The 17,137-nt window shown below is 34.0% G+C and overlaps 2 protein-coding genes across 2 annotated transcripts; both read left to right on the forward strand.

Moving 5' to 3' along the window:
- Window positions 1-4,634: 4,634 nt before the first annotated feature.
- On the forward strand, window positions 4,635-7,706 carry LOC110859075. Its single transcript, XM_022107938.2, has 4 exons — window positions 4,635-5,651; window positions 6,163-6,264; window positions 6,694-6,780; window positions 6,913-7,706. The coding sequence occupies exons 1-4, from the start codon at window positions 5,553-5,555 to the stop codon at window positions 7,441-7,443; spliced, it is 819 nt and encodes a 272-aa protein (XP_021963630.1). The 5' UTR covers window positions 4,635-5,552; the 3' UTR covers window positions 7,444-7,706.
- Window positions 7,707-8,649: 943 nt separating this feature from the next.
- Window positions 8,650-11,247, forward strand: LOC118438699. The gene is made up of 4 exons (XM_035859285.1): window positions 8,650-8,942; window positions 9,275-9,343; window positions 9,419-9,499; window positions 9,954-11,247. Exons 1-4 carry the CDS (start codon window positions 8,886-8,888, stop codon window positions 10,428-10,430), a joined length of 684 nt encoding a protein of 227 aa, XP_035715178.1. The 5' UTR covers window positions 8,650-8,885; the 3' UTR covers window positions 10,431-11,247.
- The last annotated feature ends 5,890 nt before the right edge of the window (window positions 11,248-17,137 follow it).

A 17,137-nucleotide genomic window follows, 5' to 3' on the forward strand; every position in this document is an offset into this window, starting at 1 on the left:
TTTGTGAGACTTGTCTAATTTACACGTGCCTGTTTTTGGCAAGATTTAAGACCTTTGGTCTCTCTTTAGGATGTGGTTGAGGAGACGGAGGAGAAGGAGGCAAATTGAGATTGAGATCTGGTTCTCAGGGTTGTGAATATGTGCATAGTGTGTTTTTTTTGCGTTAAGGTGCTATAGGACGAGGATTTTATGTGGGATAGATTTTAAATCTCAATTTCTTCAATGTTTTTAAATGGAAATTGCTAAAGGATATAAATTTTGAAAACTTTGAGACAAATTTTCAACTTTTCATATGATATTTTGTAGAGTTAATTTTTGCTACTACAAAACTATGGATTTGAGAAAAATTCATTTGCAATTTTTCCGCAATAAATTTTCTGAATGAGATAAGTTTGTTCGAAACGATAGTTTTGTACTATAAATAATTAGTTTTATATTAAAATGTGAAAAGTTACATTGATCTGAAAACTCATGAACTTGATGCCATTTTAGAAATTTGCATTTAAAGAGATTGAACAGGGGCAAAAAAGCGAGACTAAAAATGTATACACATCAATTTTTAGCCCGAGTCAGGGCTTATGGAACCGTCATGTCCGTCCGTCTGTCTGTCTGTCTGTCCGTCTGTCTGTCCGGCACGATAGAGCCAAAACGGCTGAACCGATTGACTTGAAATTTTTACCATATGCATATTGGACAAAGTTAGGAAACGAGTTCGAAGATGGGCCAAATCGGTCCAGTGGTTGACCGGTGGGGGTCATCGGAGTGGGTGGGGTCTTATGCACCAAAATTTCAAAATTGTTGTAGAGAGCTGAAATTTGGTACAGAGGTTGCTAATGGCTCCTAATAGAAAAAAATAACTTCAGGTTGGAAAAATTTTCATCATGAGTGACCCTATGGGGTGACCCATACCGATTTTTAGAAATTGTTTTAAAAAGATGAAATCCGGCACAATGATACTTAATGACTGCTAATTAAAGAATATGAAGTTAAAAGTGAACAAAGTGCAACCAGACCAAAGTGACCAGAGTGCAATCAGTATGGGGTGACCCATACTGATTTTTAAAAATCGTTATATCGAGCTGAAATTTGATTTGGAGGCTGAATAGCACATACATACAGCTTAGAACTTCAGGTTGTTAAAGAAGCCACTGGTCATGGTGGTCAAGGCACATGATTTGTAACTAATTCAAAAATTTGGTACCAAATAATAGAAACTATCTAACAAACTTTTAACCATCCACAACACGGAAGTTGGTGATATTATGTCGGTCAGTTCGGAAAAGAATTTAGAAGCGGGCTCTGACTTATTGAGTCAGGGACTATGTCCCTGACTCGGGCTATAGGGAGTCTGCACTGTAGGTTTTTATGTTAAAAATTGCGAAAATTTTAATTCTTGATATTCCCTTGATAATTTTTTATACTACAAAACTACCGATTTGAAAAAATTGCTACTTCATTTGCCATTTTTTCGGAATAAATTTTCGTAATATAATAAAATGAATTAAACTTAAGCATTTTTTTCGAATTAATAGTTTGACATTACCAAAAATGAAGAAATTTGAATGGAAAGTTACATTAATCTGAAAACTCGAGATATTGATGCCATTTTAGAAATTTGCATTTAAAGAGATTAAACAAAGGTAGAGTGAAATTAAAAATGTATGCACATCAAACCGATGACATGTTAAAAACAATTTGTAATTCCGATTGTACACCCAATTTACCTATACAACTTGTAAAAAAGTATTGCACGACTTTACAAAAACTATTCTGTGGCAGCAAAGTTTACCAAAATGTTGCACTTTTTATTTTATTCTAAAATATTTATGAAATTACAAGTTCAAGTTAATTTTTGATACTACAAAACTATCGATTTGAAAAAAATTGTTACTTGATTTGACATTTGTTCGCAATAAATTTTCTCAAAAATGAGTTTAGTATTTTTTTCAAATTGATAGTTTATAATATACAAAACTTAGTTTACATATTATCTAAATTAAGTATGAAACATTTCATTTACCTCAAAACTTGCGAAATTGATGCTATTTTATAAATTTGTATTTAAAGAGATTTAATCGGGGTAGAATGAGATTAAAAATCTGTGACGCACCAACACGTCATCATATAGCACCTTAAAGTAGTATTTCTTAAGTATTGTTTCAGTACTATGTTTGTTAATTTTCTTACTTGTGTAACGTTTTAGTTTCACCTTGAATTACGTAAACTGGCTATTTTTTTAGCGTATAATTGTACAATATCGTGCTCCCCGTAATTTCAGTGATTTGTAACTTGTTCATAAATTTTATGCTTAATTATACGGCTCAATTTTGGTCTAAAAAATGGTTACGTTTAGCCAAAATACAAATGTATGTTACATAAGATTAATATTGTTTTTCTGGCCGAGAGGAGAAAGATAAGCGAGAATTGTGATAACAAAGAGGGAAAGTAAATAAAATCCAGCCCGTCAGCAAAAGTGGGATTATTCTTCTGCCCAGTAATCAATAAAATTGGACTGCATTCGTACATATTATTCTGATTACGAGTGTGTGGACTCGACCCAAAAATGGTGCAGTTATGCCGTGCAAAAAAATGGAAATGGAGATTTCGTGATTGCTTTTTCGCCAACTTTCTCTCTCCGTCTGGAGGGCGAGAAATTACTCACAAAATGTATTTACAATGGAGGTGTTCCAGTGTATGCTCTCGGATTTTGAGGAAATTCGTGCCAATCGATGACAAATTTAATTAAGGCGAAATTTGCGAAAGACACGATCTTCCAATGGGCACGTTTGGCCGAAATATTTGCATCCAAAGAGGAGAAAAACACACAAATTTTTAACTTTCCAAGTTTAAATCCAAGCGACGACAATATCTGGTCATGTTTCATCAACTTTATTTGTTTTCAATATTTTTTTCTGACATTAAAATATAACAATTTTACACTTTCCAAATTTGAAATATGAATAAAAAGAACTTGAATGGAGGTCTCCCAGCGGATGCTCTCCGATTTTGAGAAAATTAGTGTGAATCGATCACAAATTTAATTAGTACGAATATGCGAAAGACATGATTCCCCGATGGACACGTTTGGCGCAGATATTTGCATGCAAAGAGGAGAAAACGCCTAGTAAATTTGGAAAGTGCAAAATGTACACTCTAAATAAAGTTGAGTAAAATTTGCGACGACACAACTGATTGTGCAAAATTTACTCAACAAAAGAAAAATTTACTCAAGGTTGTGCGAAATTTCTACAACGTTGGATCAATTTTAACTTTGATTTGGTAAATTTTACACAAACAGTTATGTCATCGCAAATTTTACTCAACCTTGAGTAAATTTTAATCAAATTTATTTAACGTGTGTCAACTTTAGAACTCGTTTTTTCCTCTTCGTATGCAAGTATCCCTACCAAACGTGCCCATTGGGAGATCGTATCTTTCGCAAATTTCATCCTAATTAAATTTTTTGACACTCATTTGCTCATAATCCGAGAACATGCGCTGGGTGGGAGACTTCCACTCTAAGTTCTTTTTATTCATATTTCATATTTGGAAAGTGTAAAATTGTAATATTTCAATGTCAGAAAAAAATATTGAAAACAAATAAAGTTAATAAAACATGATTAGATGTCCTATTCCTTGGATCTCCCATGGTAAACTTGGAAGTTAAACATTTGTGAACTTTTCTCTTCTTCGGATGCAAATATCTCTGCCAAACGTGTCCATTAGGAGGTCGCGTCTTTGCCACCAAAGTAAAATTGACACCAGAGTAAAATTGCCACCAAAGGAACTATTGAGTAAAATTTACCCTGACAAAGGTAAAATTTACTCAAGGTTGAGCAAAAATCTTTCAACCTTGAGGAAATTTTACCTTTCTCAGGGTAAATTTTACTCAATAGTTGCTTTAGTGGCAATTTTACTCAAAATTGAGTAAATTTTAATCAAATTTATTTAGAGTGCACGAATTAAATTAGCCCTCAATTGATACTAGTTTGCCAAAAATTGGAGAGCATCCGCTGGTCGACGTCCCTTATTAGGTTTTTACCTTGAGAGTGGAAAGTTTACGGTTTATTCCTTCTTACCATGTGTGACATTCACACTTTTAATTACTAAAAATTAACGAAATGATTTTTCTAAAAATAGTCGTGCCTTGCATACATAAAGTGTGCCTCGTTTCCGGCCTTGGTAATAGGAAAGATGCAATCTTGTAACTTTCACCACTGCGGAAAATTCGCACGAGACGAACACGCGGAATTTTGACGGCAATGCTACACCACGAATGCTAGAGAAAGTTTGATTTTTTGGAAGGGTTGCAAAATTACGGGATGAGAAAGTGTGTATTTTTGGGAAGAAATTTTGGAATTTTTGAAAAAAATTGTAGTATTTTTGAGAACATATTTTTTGTAATTGAGGGGAATATAATTTTGTAAATTTCTGTATGTCTGAATGTTCGGGTTACACAATTACGGAAAGAGAAAGTTGTGGGGAAATTTCTGAAATTTTTGTGAAGGAATTATTGAATTTTTTTTAATTGAGGGGAATATAAGTTTTGTAAATTTCTGAATTGATGAATGTTCCCGGTATGAATGAGTGGGGAATTTTCTCTCCGAAAAATCGGAGCCAAACCCGGATCCTTCAGTCTAGTCTTGGTGTGTACGACGTGCAGTTGTAGTTTTGTGTACGTGGGGGAAAGCTGATTTGGGTGAAAGTGTGCATAAAATCGAATTGTATACTCATCGAACGGCTGGAGAAAGTTGTTTGGAAAATACCAATAATCCGCTAATTTGTATAATAATTATCATTTAAGCGAAATGAGAAGAGTTCATTCTTATTATTTATGAAACTTATTGAGATTTTTACGTTTTCCGCAGCTAGGGAAAGTTGATTTGGGTGAAAGTGCAGAGTTTACTGGAGAAAGTTGACTCTAAAATAGTAATAATCGGCTAATTTGCATAATACGTATAATTACACTTAAGTGAAATTATGTAGAAGAGTTTATTAAAGGAAACTTGCTGAGATTTATGGATATTAAGGAGTTTTTACTGCAGTAATTAGGCTTTTAGTCCGGACGACCTCGACTGACAATTAATGTTAAACGCTTCTGCTAAATATCAATATTCTGATACTCTTCCAGCACTGCTATTAATTTAATGAGAATAATTGCAATTAATTTATGCAAATATGAGTGATTAATTGGCATGTGTCAATGTGGAGGTGGACGAAAAGGTCATATTTCTCGAGTCACTAGGTCATGACGTTACATGTAAAACGGTGAAAGGGTTAAATTAATTTTGGGAATTTTGGGAAGATTTGGGGAACTTTGGGGAATTTTGCATATGTAGAATTTTGCATTGTTTCTCGATCAAATCATTGGATTTAATATGTAATGAGTCCATTAATTTAGGCTACATTTCACTGCTGATAACTGAGCAAATATAAAATCTATGAGGCCTTAAAGTATACAAAACTTTGGGGTCAAAGGGTCAAAAATTAGGTCTTCACACGTGTATACTGAGCAGGAAATTAGTGAGAGATTAATTAATTAAATAAAAAATATGAATGTAAAAAAGTGTAACTTTTGTTGCGGGGATGGGGCCGCCATTCGGAGTAAATTTCGTACCGTGGTGCTATGGCTGATGGTTCTTTTTCTTACGGTAAGAAAAATTTTTTGAAATTTTGAAATTTTGAGATAAGAAAAAAACACGGATGCAAAATTACAAAATTAGATATTACTGCACTATTTGCTATAAAATTTCCAATGGATCGAGTACCTGAATTATTCTGAGTTACATTAACACCAGTTTATTTTTATTTTGGCGTAAAAATCACTCAATCATGTGTCGAAATTTTTACCCAAAAATTGCATAATTACGAAATTTATAAAATAATCAATAAAATTACGTTTGATACTTATGTACGTTTGATGAATTATGAAATTTGTATGCAAAAATTGCATAATTACGAAATTTATAAATTAATACATAAAATTACGTTTGATACTTACGTACGTTTGATGAATTACGCAATTACGAAATTTTTATGCAAATTTTTGCTTAACATTCGGCAAATGTAATTGCGCATCATTTGGATAACAAACTGAGCAGTACAAGGTTTATAAAGCTACATATTTACATATTACAAATTTGCATATTGATTTCTATATAGACGCTGTTCACCCTTCTGTTTATCATGTGTTTTATCCACTTTCTAAAAAATAACCACTCTCCACCCATCGTGCCCAATGATTTGCAAGATTACAGCACGACGGTAAGTAGATAATTATGAAGTCTCCCAGCGTATGCGATCCGATTTTGAGCAAAGTCAATCGATCACTACTTTAATTAGTACGGAATTTTGAAAAGACACGATCTTCAAATGAGATATTTGCATCCCGAGAGGAGAAAACACGTCCCAAAGTTGACAATTTTTACACCTTTCAAATTAAATTTACTGCGCGTTTTGTCCTCCTTTTGGATGTAAATATCTCTGTTAAACGTGCCCATTCGCGTTTTTTGTAAATTCCATACTAATTAAAGTAGTGATCGATCGACACTAAATTGCTCAAAATCGGAGAGCGTACGCTGTGAGACATCCATTGTGAGTTATATTTATAAATAAAATTTATATATAATAAATATAAATCGGAGATTATAATTTAATCACGTGGTATCAAAATTATGAAATTTTTTCTCCCAGAAATCGATCTACTTTCTCTTATCCTTCTATTTCCTCCTTTGGACCGTGGTCTACTTCGGGTGCACCATTTCCACCGTGATTCCTCGGGTATTATATGCAAAAATAATTGCGAACTTTATGCAAAATTTAATTCCTTAAGTATCTACATTATGCATAATACTTAATGTGCAAAAATAATTGCGAAACTTACACAAAGTTTGCCACTTTTTTTCATTTTAGCGAGCCGAACACCTCCATCCACACCCGCACCCACACCCCTCCTCCTCCGATAAGCCCGGAAAAGCCTTGCTTATCGTGCTCCTCATCCTCCTCGCCATCATAACGATGCTGCTCTGTACGATCGACCGGGTGTACTCTCCTTGGATTGTCAACTTCCTGAACGGGAAAATCTTCTCGTATTGCGTCCAAGTTTCCGCCCTGGTCACGCTCACCGTCGCGATCTGCTACATTTTCGCCATCGCGACCAGGACACTTTGCTCATCCAAGAAGGCCGGAGGGGTGACCACCATCATTTCCGGTGGACAGCAGACGAGTCACCACGTGACCATCCGAAGTGATGACATGAATAATAAAAGTTCCTTTGCGAATCCCTGTTACAATGTGGAGTTCTCGATTTCGGAGGGGATTGAGCTACTGGGAGGAGGGGGAGGGGGAGGGGAGGGGTTACGACCCGGGTGTAAATGTGAATTGACTGAGGTGGAAATATACTCGGGAGGGGGATTTTTTAGTGGGGGGATGGGGTTAGTTTAATTATTGACTGATGGGTTTGGTGGAAATGTGTGTATACTCTGTTTTTTTTGGGGGGGATTTTTGTGGGGGGTTAGTTTTAGTTTATTTACAAGTAGAAGTATTAATTGTCTCTGTCAGTATTGTAATTTTTTGAGGGTAAAATATGTATGTATGTATGTACTTTGCATAAATTATGTATGCGAGGTGTGTGGAATTGATGTAAATGAGTAAATTATGTATGTAATAAATAGGAAAAGGATGAGATTACACATAAATGGATGTCATATTAAGCGAAATTTTAAAAGAACTGTGTCCCTTGGAGAATGCAGAAATCATTATTATGCAGTAATTTACAAAAGCATATCGTAAATATTTTATATAATTGCTTTTTTTGCATAATCATGCCGAAATTTTCTGTGTTATATTCTTCAGAACCGTATGCGAATAATTCTGCACAACTAGCTAAAAAAAATTTTGCAAAAATTGAGCCAAATTTCTGCAAGAATGCTGTTCCAATTTTTACCATGTATCGTACTAGATTTTTTGTAGGTGAAAGGTCACGGTGTCGACACAATGCAAACTTTCTCTTCAGGTGCGTCACTCTGAGAGTGACGTTAATTCGAGCGGAAATACAAGTGTCGTTGGTTCGTGCCAATTTTTTCGTGTGACATCTCCTCTGCAGGCAGGGTCAGCCACGTGGAGTAAATAAAGTTTGTCTACTTGGCTGTCTCGTCAGGTTCTGCATATTTGGCAGAGACCAGTCGTGTGGAATTTTATCACGGAGATTGCGATCACCAGAAGTGCCTGGCTGGCTGGCTGCTGGGTTTTGGGGAAAGTGAGCTTTCTCCGAAATAATGGAGCATGATAAATAATCTGCACCAAGAGCCAAGAGAAAGTTTGGTCCGTTGGAAATGTTGGTGCACAAATTGTGTGAATATTTCTGAAGGAAATTTTGAATTTTTGAAGTGAAAGTTTGAGGTTAAAATAAAAATGAGAAATTTATTGACTTAAAATGTGAAATATTCACACGTTTTATCTTGAAATGATGTATAAATTAAGGGTTTTTACGGAAATTTGAGTATTTTTAAATTTTTTTGGGCGTGAGCCTGAGTTTGAAATAAAATTTGACTCGATGAGAAATATTCGCACATTTTTTTGGCAAATTTGCAAATATTTTGATATATGTAAACCATCCCAAAATGGAATGTTTTCCTGCGATCCAATGCAGCTGGAAGATTGAAGATGAGCAACTTTCTCCCGACTTTCTCTCACTCTAATTTTGCATCTTGTGTAATATAGACGCTTTTTCTTTAAGCAGGACCAGTCCCTCCATAAATAAATCAGCGACAATCAGCGAAAACTTGCAGTTTTTTTCTGCGACTAAAGAAAGTCTGAAAATGTTGTCAACTTTGTAACAAGGCCGAAGAGTGGTAATTTAGTTAAGTTTTTTTAAATAAGAAGAAATGTGTGGCTGTTTTGATATTTTTGATTTCGTGTGTTTCTTCACGTTCTTCGTTACGGTAAGGTTTTTGGGAATTTATTAATTACACTCAAAATAAGGTAGTAATGAATCATTACCATGCGGAATGACTATGTGGCTCTACCACGTTGGTTACGATTTGTCGTAGAAATGGTAACAATAAGTTCAGGGAAATTCAAATTCATTACCAAATATTAAGGAAGTGAATCCCATTATGTATTAAATTTGAATTTCCCTGAACTTATTATTACCATTTCTAGGACAAATCGTAACCGACGTGGTAGAGTCACATAGTCATTCCGCATGGTAATGATTCATTACTACCTTATTTTGAGTGTATCTGAACAATTAATTAGTACATTTTTCTTTCAGGCTATCGTTGCTCTACTCTTTGTCCAATACTTTTTTGTATACTTGGATTTCGAAAGTGATGAGAAAACTGTGAGTTGAATGAACAAAATTTTTTTAAAAAAACTTAATTTTATTGGAAACTTGTGAATTTTTGTGAATTTTTAGAGAACGATACATTTTGGAAGATGCGTATATTTTCTGATCCTGACTTTTCTTGGATGCCTCGTTTTTGCGGGGGTGCAACGGGTAGGAAAATATAATGTAAATGGCGGATATGTATTTATGAAAAATATTTACGAAATATGTAAAAAAAATAATAATCTTCGAAAAATTTGTACAATCTGTAAAATTTTTTGAGTTTAATACTTTGGAATTTTTTGCTACAATTAACGAACCAAATTTCGCTTTATGACGTTGAATATTTACAAAATATATGTATGGATTTTGAAAAAAGGTGTGAATGATTTCCGTAATTTTGAAATACCTAATATCGGAAATTTTTAACTTTCTGAAAATTTAGAAATATGTTGCAACATGTGAAAATATAAATATTTTGAAATTTGTGTTACCCTTGTAAGTTACCGACGAAGTTTGACAGTCTGTCGTCCTCAAAAATGAAAAAGTTGATCATAAATACATATCCGCCTTCTGAAAATATGGAAATTTCGAAATAAATTTCTGAAATATGTTCCCTGCGCAGAGATCCATCTGCCTGTTGAAGTGGCCGAGTCGATTTCTCGTGTCCCTGATCACGCTGGGATTAATGTTCCTGACCAGCTTTCTCTGGATCCTGGACCGTCTTCATAAACAAAGTGTTCGAGATTTGGAACTGAAAACGGTGAAGTTGGGTCTCGTCATCGTCCTCGTGCTGGTTTACCTCGCGGGGGTCGAGAAGCTCATCAATCTGATCGAAAATTCTGAAAATAATGCCAATTTTGTCCACGATCCGCCCCCAAATTCCAGTTTGGTGGAGGCGTATCGTTCGGAAAAGCTCAAGACTGCAGGTGCTGCTGGTGGGGCGGATAAGCGACAATTTAACGCGGATAAGAACGGGGTCAATTATTATAAGTTGTTGTTAGAGGGGTCAACAAATGGGGGGAAAAGTAGTAGTAAAAATGGTAGTTTGTACAGTTTAGCGAGTTGTGCTAGGAGTGATGGGACGATTTCGGAGGTTTGAAAAGTTGGAAAATTTGAAAATATTTCGGGTAGGTTTTGAACATAAAAATTTCCAAAATCAGTACGAAATGATGCTGGGTTTTACATATAACATCTTCGAAAAGTGGTAAATGCGATGGAATAATTTAGCAGGTCTGAAATTGAAAATTTGGGTATAGATTTCGTCCATAAAAAAGTTTCCAAAATGGCTTTTACCTCAATCTTGAAAATTTTACAACTCGACAGCATCATTCTAAGAACGGAGGTGTCCCACCGTATGCTCTCTGATTTTGACGAAATTAGTATCAATCGATCAGAACTTTAATTGGTATGAAATTAGCAGAAAAACACGATCTCCGAATGGGCACATTTGGCCGAGATATTTGCATCCGAATAGGAAAAAAACTCGTCCTAAAGTCAACAAATTTTACACTTTCTTCATTTACTGGGCGTTTTCTCCTCTTTGGATGCAAATATCTCGGCCAAACGTGGCCATTGGGAGGTCGTGTCTTTCGCAAATTTCATCCTAACTAAATTTGTGCCCGATTGACACTAATTTGCCCAAAATCGGAGAGCATGCACTGAGACACCTCTATTATAAGCTGCTGAAAAATGCGAAAGTTTAACAATCCATTTGAAGAATTTAAAAATTTCGAGATTCGGATTTCGTCCATCAAAATTTCATGGTGCTCTGGCTTTTTACCTCATCCTTGGAACATTGTCGCTTAAAAAAATTACCAAAAAATGTACTAACCTGATTTTAGTCGTGTTCAAAAATTGTATGAAATACTTAAGTAATTATGAAACAATATGCGCTTTTCCAATTGCCAATGTACAAAGAAGATTTTTGCAAAATGCTGATCGCAATTTGTATCTAAAATATATAAAAAAATGCTTAAAAATTGTGCAGTGTCCAAGAAGAAATTATTGGACCATGCTATGACGAAAATTTGTTGCGAAATATATTTGGCAACTTTCTGTCGCATTTTTTAACGTTCTGTTCAGATGAATAAAAAAATTAATGCAAAATCCGAGAAAATTGTGGAAGTTTAGCGACGATTGAGTTTATTTTGACATGATTTGTACATTATTCAATCTAAAAGATGTTCATTGTCGGCACTTTAAGTTTTTGTAATGTTTCACTTTTGGCCATCTAAATTTAGTGAAAATTTATGCAAAAACTTACGAAAATTTATGCAAAAATAGGTAATTAAGCATTTAAAAAATATTGCGAAATGCAAAATCTGATGTGGAGGTTTGCCAATGATTTACATTAGTTTGGCATAATTAGTCTCTAAAAAAGATAATTATGTTCGGGTGATGTAAGTTTTTACACTGTTTGATCACACTCAGGGGGCAAAATTTTATGAAATTTTTTGCGAAATGTGTTTGGAAGCATTTAATATATAATTGCGAAATGCAAAATCTGAGAAATTGTGGAGGTTTTGTGACGGTTGAGTTTATTTTGATTGTGCAGTACATTATTTAATTTAAAAGATAATCGCCTGTTGTGTTAAAGTTTTTGCATTCTTGACTTTGGTTGAAAATCGGTTGAAAATGCAAAATCTGAGAAAGATATAGGAGTTTTGTGACAATTGAGTTTATTTTGAGATGATTGTGTGTGCACGTCATTTAATTAAAAAGATGAATTATTTTCAGAGGAAAAGAGTGGTTAACACGTGCAGGCATTCAAGTTTTTTTGAAAATTGTTGCAAAATATTTTGCAACGATAAATAAAGTAAGCATTTAATATTACAAAATGCAAAATCTAAGAAAATGCAAAGTTTGCAGCCGGTTGAGCTTATTTTGGTATGATTTAGTACATTATTTAATTTAAAGATGAATTATTCTCAACTGGCAAAAGTGTTTGTAATCTTTGACAACACTCAGGACATCAAAATTTCTGCGGAAATTTTTGCCCAAGTTTTTGCAAAGATTAGTAAGTAAGCATTTTATGAATACTGTGAAATGATCTTATTTTGATATAATTAATTATTAATTATTTAATTAAATAGATAATTGGGGGATACTATTTTATGCACTCTTTAGCCACACGCAGATATAAAAATTTTTATGGTAATTTCGCCAAAGTTTTTGCAATAGTTTTTGCAAAGATAAGTAATTGAACACTAAATAAATATGGTTGAATTCAAAATCTGAGAAATTGTGGAGGTTTGGTGACGATAGAATTATTTTGATATGATGAGTACGTTATTTGTTTAAATAGATAATTATTGTTCCACATATAAAGTTTTTATAATCTTTGACTAACTATCAAAATTTTATGAAAAGTTTTGCCAAAATTTTTACAAAGATAAGTTTGTAAGGATTCAATAAATATTGCGAATCGCAAAATTTGAGAATATTGAAGTGTAGTGACGATTAAGATTATTTTGAAATTATTATATAGATTGTTTGATTAAAAAGATGAATTATTTTCAGAGGAGAAAAGTTTTTTGCAATTTTATTTTTGATCACGCACAGGCATCAAAGTAGTTTTTTGAAAATTTTTGCAAAATTTTTGCAAAATTAAGTAAGTAAGTAAGCGTTAAATTGCGAATTGCAAAATCTGAGAGAAAATGTTGAAGCTTGGCGACGATTTAGCTTATTTTATATGGTTGTCTACTTTAATTAATTAAAAAGGTTGAATTGTTATCAGCTACTAAAAAAAATTTTTGTAATTTTTGACCACACTCATTTTAATTAAAATTAAAATTTTAATTAAAATTCACAAAATTAAAATTTTGTAAAGATTTTTGCAAAATTTTATGTGCCGAAGAAATACAAAATAATTTAGACGGCCCTTCATATTTATAATACACTCTTTCCCTCTTTCAGTTCTCCAAACTTTATTAAGTAGCTTCAGCTACTTTATGTGAAGACTTTGTCTGTCTGTCTGTCTGTCTGTCCGTCTGTCTGTCAGCAGGATATCAGGAGAACGGATCGAGATAATCGAAATCGGTTTTCGCCATCATACATAGGACCCCAGGGGGAGGATCCTATCAACTTTTGGGGGCAACCGGACCACACCCCCTTTGGCGACAGGGGGTGTGGTCGGGGCAAAATGAGATTTTTAGTGCAATTTAATCTATAGGTGAAATAGAGTAAAATTATGTGTTCCGGAGTTGTGCCACACCCCCTCGGCGCCAGGGGGTGTGGTTGGGGCAAAATGAGATTTTTAGTGCAATTTAATCTATGGGTAAAATTAGGTGAAATTAAGTGAAATTAAGTGAAATTGAGTGTTTCCCCGATTTTGCCGCACCCCTTCGGCGCCAGCGGGTGTGGTTGGGGCAAAATGAGATTTTTAGTGCAATTTAATCTATAGGTGAAATAGAGTAAAATTATGTGTTCCGGAGTTGTGCCACTCCCCCTAGGCGCCAGGGGTGTGGTTGGGGCAAAATGAGATTTTTATAAAAAATTAATCTATAGATGAAATAGAGTGAAATTAAGTGTTCCCGAGTTGTTCCACACCCCCTCGTCGCCAGGGGGTGTGGTCGGGGCAAAATGAGATTTTTACAAAAAATTAATCTATAGGTGAAATAGAGTGAAATTAAGTGTTCCCGAGTTGTGGTGGGACCGTTTGGGGTGAAGTACGTCTGAAGCTACTTCCGTATGCGCGTTTGCGACGGTTTATTTTAGTTTATAGGATGTTTTCACAATATTCATACCACCTATCAGATTCTGGTATACAAATCCATAAATCAAGTCATGATGAGGCTAATTATGCATTAAAAGTATCTAAAATTGTTAAGATAAACTTGAAAATTAGTAACGAGATGGATCCAATGGGAGTAGTCAAGGTGTCCAAACCCTCCCAATGTATTTGTAGGTTTAGATGGATTGAGGGTTTTGGACAGCAGTGGCTGTTTTTTTGTGGGTGCAGGTTTTGCAGTTTTGTCATACCGCGAACAAATTTTTGTGTAAACTTGCCAGTGAAAAATATTTAAAGTTTCTGAATTAAATTTTTGGAAAAGTTTTCAAAGAAATTTATTACATCGTTACATTTTGAATTTTGCAATGAAACCATCGACCGCAGCGGACGAAATGTTTCCGGACGGTGTTGGTGGCTATATGGACGAGGATGTGAGTGGGTTTGGAAGATTTGCAAAAATTTTGATTTTGATTTTGACTTTGAGAAGCGATTTTAAAATTAAAAGTTAAATATTTTAATTGATATTTAGTGTTCTGGAGGTGGAATGATGGTGGACGTTACGAGAGAAGGGGTCCATATGGATTTTCACAATGGTAAGTTTTAAGTGGATAAGAAGGGAAACAATTAATTTAAATGAGTTTAATGTAGGATTTGATGCCTCAATAGTCAAAATTTTTAATTATTTCTCGCCTCTGGGAATTTATTATAAAATTCTGGAAGAACTAATTTGTAGAGGAGGGAGTTGCCAACTTTTAAGAAATGTACACTCCAGATTTTGACACTTTTTGAAGTGAGGAGATCCCAAGTTTAAGAAGCCTTCAGAAAAATTGGAAGTCATTGAAACTGGATGAAAAAACTCAACAAAATCAGCACATATTTAATCATTTCTCTCCTCTGAGAACTTATTTTAAAATTCTGGACGACTAATTTGTACTCAGTGAATTGATTGATGAATAGAAAAGCGGTGAGTTTTTTTAACGCCAGTTTAGACGAGTTCCAATTTTTCTGAAAGTTTCTTAAACTTGTGATCTCCTGCTTTAAAAAGTGTAAAAATCTGGAGTGTATATTTTTAAAAAATTAGCAACTCCCTGGTCTAGGAATTTGTTCTTCCAGAATTTTAAAATTAATTCCCAGAGGCGAAAGAGAAATGATTAAAAATGTGTTAATTTTGGCGATTAATCATCGAGTCCTGTGTTAAATTTAATTTAAATAATTAACATTATGTACACGGAAGTGTTACATTAGGAAATATTAGAATTAATTGAGAATCAACTATTTATGTTTTTATTTTTATTGCAGATTTTGGTGATTTGTTCGACGACGAGGATCTCATGTAGGAAATAAATGACGGATTAAGATCAACAGTTTCTTCTGTAAATCACTTACCTTTTTCTACTTTAAATTGAGAATGTATAGTTTTAAAATTATTAATTGGATTCACATTTAGCTTAATTCTCTGCCTTTTACACGTATTATTTATTTAAAAGAAGCAATAATGTACATCGAAATTGGATAGTTTTTGCGGAGTTTTAAATAAATTGAGATCATCTCAAAAGTAAAAAGAAGTTAAAAAATCTTGTAATAAATGTGTAATTAATCATTATTTATTTATTTATTGAGCGATACAATGATATCAAATTGATATTTGATTTTGCTATCATTAAACCAATCACCTACTTTTTTAAAAATAAATCTGGGTCTCTCCTTTTAAATAAGAATAATCTCTGGAAATTGAATTTAAGAAATTTGTATTGCTACTACTGAACTGACAATGTCAATGTCATTGCTATGCGTGTACAATATGTGCATTCAATTTAAATCGCATCCTCATCCTTTTAACATTGTAAAAATAATCAGGGTTTGGAAAATGACATGAAAGTGGTTAAAATCATGTGTGATTTCTGTAAAATCTGCGATTTGTGCGAATTATGTGAAATTTGCAAACTCTTGGATTTCTGTGAGTTCTGTGATAATATAGTAAAGCTGGGACAACTTTACGAATTTAAGATTAAGATTCTCGAATTCAGTACGAAATTCTGACCATTTTCATGCATCCGCGTTTCTTTTGACAAACTTTCATCAAACTTTAATAAGATACAAATCAAATGAAAAATGCAGTCGTGTCCAAATCGGTCGGATATAAAAATTCTCAGAATTTCATGCTGAATCCATCCAAATATCTAATTGGGTTTGTCCAGGATTGCATTTTAACCAAGTTGTCTCACTTTTCCCTCAGTAATAATATCACAAAAATCACAATTGGCTAAGAAATCACAGGATGTGAAAATCACACCTAAATCACAAAGTGTGATTATTACGTTTTATCAAACCCTGAAAAAAATACTTATACTTGTATTTTGACTCATTGAATTTTGAAGACGACGATGATGACTTGCACTTTGTAATCATGAAAAGATGCATCAAATCAAACTTTTGTATGCTTCTACTTACTTACCACTGGCATTAATTTTCTTTTAATCTCATCTCCTCCTCCTTGCCTGTAACTTTTCAAGTGTCAATGTGTCAAAGTCGGTAGCAAGTATTTAAGTACTTAAATAGCTCGCATTAAACAAAACAAAGTAAAGAAGAAAAAAACACATGAAAATTGCCAAGCGAAAGTTTATTGATTAAATCAACAACTCTGCTAAAAAAGTAGAGTGTGGCAAATAAATAAAAATAAAACCGAATCACCAAAAATTTTGCCCATATTTAGCAAAGAGTTTGTTTTTCTGTTTTCTTTCACGGATGGTGGCAGTTTAGGTCAATAATCAATTACTTACAGAGTTAGGAGGCCGCGGAAGCGTTGGTGGGGATAGGGGGACAATGTCCCCACGGTTATTCGATGTCCCCATCATTTTTATATAAACCTGTCCCTCCCCCTATCCTACAATGTCAATGTCCCCACAACTTCCGCGGCCACTGAAAGAGTGAGGTGGTCATTAACAAATAAAAAAGGCAGTAATTAGACCTCTTCTTAAGAGGAGGAAAAGATTTGATTTATTAATAAGAAAAGTGACGACTAATGATTATGGATGGATGGCTTGGTTGTATTTAGCCCGATTTAGGCCTTACATAGC

This window comes from Folsomia candida, unplaced genomic scaffold (genome assembly GCF_002217175.1).
Source record: "Folsomia candida strain VU population unplaced genomic scaffold, ASM221717v1 Fcan01_Sc024, whole genome shotgun sequence".
NCBI classification, from domain to species: Eukaryota; Metazoa; Arthropoda; class Collembola; order Entomobryomorpha; family Isotomidae; genus Folsomia; species Folsomia candida.